At 36.6% G+C, this 6,915-nt stretch overlaps 1 protein-coding gene across 1 annotated transcript in view; it reads right to left on the bottom strand.

Moving 5' to 3' along the window:
• Positions 1-288: 288 nt before the first annotated feature.
• LOC149312386 (pendrin-like) overlaps positions 289-6,915 on the bottom strand; it is a 28,899-nt gene continuing 22,272 nt past the window's right edge. The window contains exons 16-21 of the mRNA XM_089526864.1: positions 6,731-6,826; positions 5,642-5,872; positions 4,113-4,167; positions 3,203-3,348; positions 2,330-2,410; positions 289-854 (exon numbers count right to left, since the gene is read on the bottom strand). Coding sequence (XP_089382990.1) covers positions 831-854; positions 2,330-2,410; positions 3,203-3,348; positions 4,113-4,167; positions 5,642-5,872; positions 6,731-6,826 — 633 coding nt within the window. The 3' untranslated portion in view covers positions 289-830. The remainder of the gene's footprint in view (positions 855-2,329; positions 2,411-3,202; positions 3,349-4,112; positions 4,168-5,641; positions 5,873-6,730; positions 6,827-6,915) is intronic.

Raw genomic sequence — 6,915 nt, 5'->3', positions numbered from 1 at the left:
ATCTTTATTTTATAAAACTGATATTGTGAAGTTATGGAGAAACATACGAACAGTATCCCCTCGACATTCATTCTGTTAATGAATCTACCCAAACACCCATGATATCTTTTATATATATATAATAAGGCACTAGTAAGACTAATAGTCTTTATCAGGTACACAAATGTCAGATCTTCCAAGAAAGCAATGGGTTTGGTGTGCAATAATTGATTTTATGGATGTATTTATAGTTCATATAAATACCATTCAATTATTTTATCAATATTTTTATGTTCACAATGTCAAGATATTGTTTTTTCACTGAAGAATATAGTTTCTTTCTGTATAAAGTATTGCATTTCTATTAGTCATAAATAGTGTTGCCCTTCTGGCAGTAGCACCTAGAGGTACCCCTGAGAAATAAAGAAGTCACATTCGCGTTGGCAGTGTACAAAGAGTCTAGATTATCCTTGCAAGTCGTAACAAGTTCATTCTTTCTTTTCTTCTCTCTTTTTCTTCCTCTTTACTTACTTGCTGGTTATATATGTGAAAGTAACACTGAGTGAGAAAGACAGTTTACACATGTCTCCTTCTTCAGAAGCTAATCCCCATTTCTGCTGTAGTTATGATGAAATTGCTTTCCATTTTGCCAGGTTTGATTTGCCGGGTTTTGATTTTTGAGCAGGTTTATTAAATAATTTTAATCAGACATAATATGCAAACAGAGAAATTAGCATCAGACACATCTGTAGTATAAGTTAAATGTTTCTTTCTGGTGGAAAGTAAAACTGCTTCAAATAGTGTATGTTTGCCACAGAGTTCACAAATGTGATAATTTCAGTAGCCTTTCCTCATGAAGCAAGCCTTCGCATGGCCTAGTAAAAGAAAGATTTAAAAGAAATTAAAAAATTATTTCTGAAATTAAAACTCTTTATTTCAAAATCTTTGCAGTTATGTCTTTATACAGTCAAGATAGCATGTTTTGATAAAAGTACACCCCTATTAGAACCATATATAAATAATGTATCAATTTGTATGATTTCCCCCAGAAAATCCTATAGAGTTTACTCTGATGAAAGTGCTGCTGTGTTGTTAGAGATCCTATTAAACCTTTTTAAAGTCTGTGGTTTGTAGATAAGCCTGGAATTACTTCAGCAGATGATTCATAGAAGTTACTGGAATATGTTGACCCACTGAGAAAAAATGGGCTATCTGAGAGACAGTGTAAGGCAGGAGCAATTTCCCTATATCAAAATTTAGTATTTGAGTAATGCATTTCTGTGAAGTGGGAAATCATTCAAGGTTATCCAGTCTATTTGCAAATTAAACCTTGTACATTTTATATAATTTAAAAAAAGAATTTAAAATTTGGGTATTTTAAGCAAAATTACAGTGTATACTCATGTATAAGTCTAGACATTTTAGTCAAGAAATTGACCCCAAAAAATGGGTCAACTTATCCATGGATAAATATAACTGCTTCATTTTAACTCTTACCAAAAAAGGAATCATCCCTTTCTCTGAGTAGAGTTATAAAAGGTGAGACCTTAAAGGCTCGACAGATGGGGAGAAAGTGGCAGTGAGGCGCCACCCCTTTCTGCCCCAAACAGAGGCCTCAGCAACCAAACGTTGCGGCCTCCACGAGGCATAAAAATAACTTGCCATTGGAGACCATGCGCACACTGATGATGTACATGCTGCACGGCACCGTTTGGACGCTGCACCGTGCATACATCAACATGGCAGCCCCCAAGTGGATGCGGGAACGCCATGATGGTACCTGGACAGCGCAGTAGGGCTCAAGAGCGTGCGGACACTCCATTCTTCCAAGCCCTAAAATTGGCCTCAGGCCGGCGCATAGCACCAGTATGTACCTTAGCCTGTCCCAAGAGTCCCTAAAAGGAACTGGGGTTTAAAGGATTTGAATAAGACAGTTGTGTATGTCAACTTTTCTGGGTTAAAATCAGGCAAAATTATCAAATTAAAACTGAAGGCTATAATCATTACTAGCATTCAGTCACCACTTCATTCTTTTTGATGTGTGCATTTTTTTAGACTGTTTGTGCTTGGTCACCTGCCCCAACCATCACAAAGCCACCATGTACTGTAGTTCTCTCCTCATCCATCCAGCCTTTAGGGTGAGCACAAACAGTTATGTCTACCATAGTTTTCTAAACTCTCTGGCATCATTTCCCCTTGCTTCATCCTTTACACCTTTGGGTACATGCCCTTATGTTTTACCCTTGACTTATCCATCAGTCATATCAAAATCCATAATTTTGGCCCTAAAACCTGTCCTGAACTTATGCATGAGGTCAACTTATAGTTGAGTTTGTATGGTAAACCATACCTCTTCCTGAACATCAAGTTCTTCATGATGGGGTGTTTCTATTAATTCCATTGGTTCCTTTGACTCCTGCATCAGTGAAATCTGAACAAAATGGTTAAACATTGTTATAATTCTGTATACAGAAAGTGTACCATACTGCAGTAGTTGATACTGTATTGTTAAAGAGCCAAGTGTAATTATTGAGTTGTTTTTAATTGCAACTCTACTGTTACTCATTCTAAATATTAATTAAATAACTGTTGATATATATATATATGGATAGATATTCTAATCCAAATAAAACCAATGATACTTTCAACTCTACTGTTACTCATTCTAAATATTAATTAAATAACTGTTGATATATGATATATATATGGATAGATATATAGCCATAAATCATATTGCTAATCCCAACTACAGTAGACCCACTGAAGCAAAGGGATATGTTTCAATGTTTCAAAATTCAGTAAATCTACTTGCAGCTAAAACTAGCAATTGGATTTAGGCCACAGATTAGAAAATGTGACAAAAGGTGTGTCAAAATTATAAATCATAATTACTTATCAGGCATTTAAAAAGAAAATTTTAGTACTGATGGAGGCTCAGTGTGTGTTTCCATCTTCAGAAGATGTACAACTTTATAACTTTCTACAAACAAGGTTGCATGATTTTTATTATTGCCAATTTACTTTTCCTACTGCCAGATCCTGGTCCAGATCCTACACTGTCACAAAGAATCCTCCAGTCTAAAGAAATCAGTGAGTAGGATGCACTAGGAAGGAAGGCTTGAGAAAGCATTGTTCAGTAAATGAAACTACTAAGTGGGGTAGAAGTTAGGCTTCAAGTGTTATAAGCAAGTGAATAAAAACAAAACTATATTTGGGTCCCTACCTTTTCAAATATAGGGTCCTGGATGTCTCTGTGCATGATCTGATTCTGTATGTGGAGTACAGCATCATGGACAGTCAGGAAAAACATTTCTTTTTTAATATTATCATCAAAAAAGGCACAGTGTTCCAGTGTTTTGATAATGTGGTCTGAAGAGGGGGGAAATAAAGCAACATTTTAAAAACAGCAAAAACAATATGCACACAGACACACTACAGTTTATTAAGGCCAAAAGCAGACGGAGGAGAAAAGCTGGCTCACCCCGGGATTTCCCAAGTCACACTGAGAACCCACTGTACTGCCAGCTCCCACAGTGGGCTAACAACTGACACAAGGTCCACACCATTCCCTTCCCGCTGCTTGGACAACCTTCCATAACGAAGCAATCGCAGCTGTACTGAGCCATTATTTTTTCTGTTCTGCTGCAAACACATACATGAGTGCATGGATGCTCCATCAGTAGCAGCCAATCGTCTTCCTTGTCCTGCCCAAATGGCAGCCCACTGGATGGCCCACATGGCCATTTGCTAAACTGCATGATCCACTGACTGCCCATACGGCTCATCAGTGTGCCCAGTGACACATTGGCACAGCACGCACCTGTCCAGCCATGACTCCCTCCCAGAAATATCCCCTTTTCCCCTTTCCCCCATGGCCTCTTGTTGGACCAGCCAGTTTGTTAATATTTTTAACGTTATTAGATCTAGTTTATTGTTAGTAATACATGTAATACATGTGGAAGATGGTTATGTTTCTATTCCATGAATGGTAAAAGCAACCTGAAAATCTTTTTAAGTTGACATAACAAGAATGTCCACACTGAGGATTTGGTTTGTACTCCACTTTCTCCCATGCACTTTGTCTTCAGTTCTGAATGTGATCTGTTGTCCATTAGGGGTAGATATATATTTACCTAGGTGTGATGCAATGTATACTTTCACATCAATCCTCTCAAACTCCTTGAGGATCTGAAAAGAAAAGAATTGGTTTTATCTGAAATGTATTCTTAACCTACCTACCCTTTTTAATTTTTAATTTTTTTCAAATTTAAATTATATTACTGAAGTCACTACATCCATTTTGCTGAATTTAAACCTAGTGTAAAATCCTGTCTAAACGTATGATTTAAATTAATGTAAATAGTAAATATAAAAATACTAAATATAAATATACTGGCTTTGCTTTAATCATGAATAAATGTCTATTCTGGTTGAGATAGAGAGCATGGATTACTCTAGATATTCAGTTCACTTCCTGTTTGAAAAAATAACTCTCCTAGAGCTAAAATGGCATTTTTGCCTAAGAAGCAAAAAAATTGCAAAATTGTCCCTCATATTCTCTGGGATGTATAGGAAGCCATTTTGGGAAACTCACAATTAACCTAGAGAACTAATGCAGATTTTTTTGGGAGGGGACACACTAGACATGCTGCTATTAATGTTAGACTCTCAAACTGTGGGGCAGGACCCCTGGGGGGCATGCGAGTGGCTCAAGGGGGGAGCAAAATAAGGCTCTGATCTCCTCCTCCTATTCTCAGTTTATTTCTCCTGGAAGGGGGGAGTGAAATGCAAGAGGGGTGCTTGGAACCTCTGCCTTGGAAATGATGGGAAGGAGGATAAGGAGAGCTATTTCCTTATAAAATGTTAAAATATGAATATACATGGACATGTGAATGAGAATCTGTACTCTAAACAAACAAAATATTTTTATTCATATACTAAGTTGGGAGAGGCATGATGTCCCAAAGTAGATGTAAAGGGGAGTCACAAGGGTAAAAAAAACACGTGAACCACCATTTTAGAAGGATTTAGTCTTCCATCTCCCTGACTCTCCCTCCAGTCCCAATCCCAATCAAACACCTGCAATTTGGAAGAAAAGGTTCCACTGCTGCAAATGGAGGTTTGATCTCCAATGTCAATGAAAACCATGGAAGAGGGTTGCAATCCAGATTAAACTCCTATACCCCTTATCATGTCCCTAGTCAGCTTTCATGGTACAGTGGGACCTTGTTGTGCAGTGGGGTTTGGTTCCAGCACCCCCCGTGAATAACAAAATCTGTGGATGCTCAAGTCTCATTAAATACAATGGCATAATAAAATAATGTCCCTTATATAAAATGGAAAATCAAGGTTTGCTAATTGGAATTTATACTTTTTTGGAATATTCTCAAGCTGTGGATGCTTGAATCCGTGGATAAAAAATCCGTGGATAAGAAGGGCCAACTGTATTAACAAGAGAGAAATAGCACATTAATTTACTGCTTACATGAAGAATATTACATGTACCGTAACTTCCATTTCAGAGTGCTAATAGAAAGGCATTTCAATGTTTACTATATATTTTGACTGAAGTGCATGCATGCTTTTGTTGCCCATCAATTACAGGATTCCATAAATGCTGGCTAGATTTGTTCTCACTATGGCTATGGTGAAATAGGCTTACCGTTTTTATTACTCTCACTGCTACTACATCCAAAAAGGATACTGCTCCAAAATCAAAAATTAAACTATGAAGAGGCACTTTGGGGACATTGACTTTGACTGGGAGTTCTGAATTCCAGTCCACTTGGATTTCTACTTCCTTAGTTGGAATGTCAAAATCAGTAGGATCTTCTGGGTCCTCATCAGGTTCAAAAGCTTCATTGGTAGTACCAAAATCACTGATGATGCCATTCTAATCAGAACATAGACATAATATATTCAGTTTATTAGTTATTAACCAAGAAATAAAGTTGTGAATTTTTCCTGATGATAAAATGTTTTTAATAAGTTTTCTGGAAACTAACCTTTCATATTTTATCTGTGCCCTGATTTCACCCGCACTAACTTCATTAGAAATAAGATTAAGGCCAATTGTTCAGTTGTCTAATAGTGCAATTTAGGCACATAGCATAGAAAATATAAATATATGAAGTGCATATAAGAAATACATTTACTGTAATATATTCAATTCTATTAGGCAGAAAGAAAAGGGATCGGGGCCTCAAATTACACAGAGTGTAAGTTTTATGAGCTTGCATAAGCAGTTATCCAATGTTTCCTTATGCGCTCTCTGCAGTTAATATGGGTTTTCGGAACCTGTTGCTCCATGCTTACTATATTATCTCCTTCCAACTTTTCCAGCCCTTGCAAAGACTTCTTTCTGGCTCTTCTGTCCAAACTCTATCTTGTCTTGAAAGGAAGATGAAGCTCACACAAATATGTGTGATATAAAGTTTTCCTTCAGAAAATCTCTTTGACTGTCACAGACAGATAATCTTCCTCATACAGCACTACTTTTTAATACAAGCAATGAAAAATGCTAGTATATATATTATCCTAACCATATAGTACACTACAGACATGTACAAAATTCTGATTTGTCACTTCCTGATCAGATTTTCTGTATGCTACAAGCAATAGTAATATATTGCTACATACTTCATTGTAAAAGAAAATAAAATTAGATGTGGATCTCATGTATACAGTATGTATTGAAATAAAAGTGTTTCTCAAAGGTGAGTAGAATAGAAACGGGAAACTGATACATTACTTTTGTTGCCTTTAATTTTCCCTTCTTGATCAGTTTTTGTATCTTTCGCAGAGCTTTAAGCCTTTTGTTATAGACCCGCATGGCATCAAATCCAACCTGCAGATAACAGATTTGAAAAAAAGTATTCTACTATTGGTTTTCCAGGTTTCTGCAAGAAGAAACATACTGGTTATAGTCAGTTAGTA

This window comes from Sceloporus occidentalis, unplaced genomic scaffold (assembly GCF_023333645.1).
Source record: "Sceloporus occidentalis isolate IW3139 unplaced genomic scaffold, rSceOcc1.0.p SCAF_5, whole genome shotgun sequence".
Classification (NCBI taxonomy): Eukaryota; Metazoa; Chordata; class Lepidosauria; order Squamata; family Phrynosomatidae; genus Sceloporus; species Sceloporus occidentalis.
The sequence above is the reverse complement of the archived record's forward strand: the minus strand, read 5'-3'. Positions and strand labels throughout refer to the sequence as shown.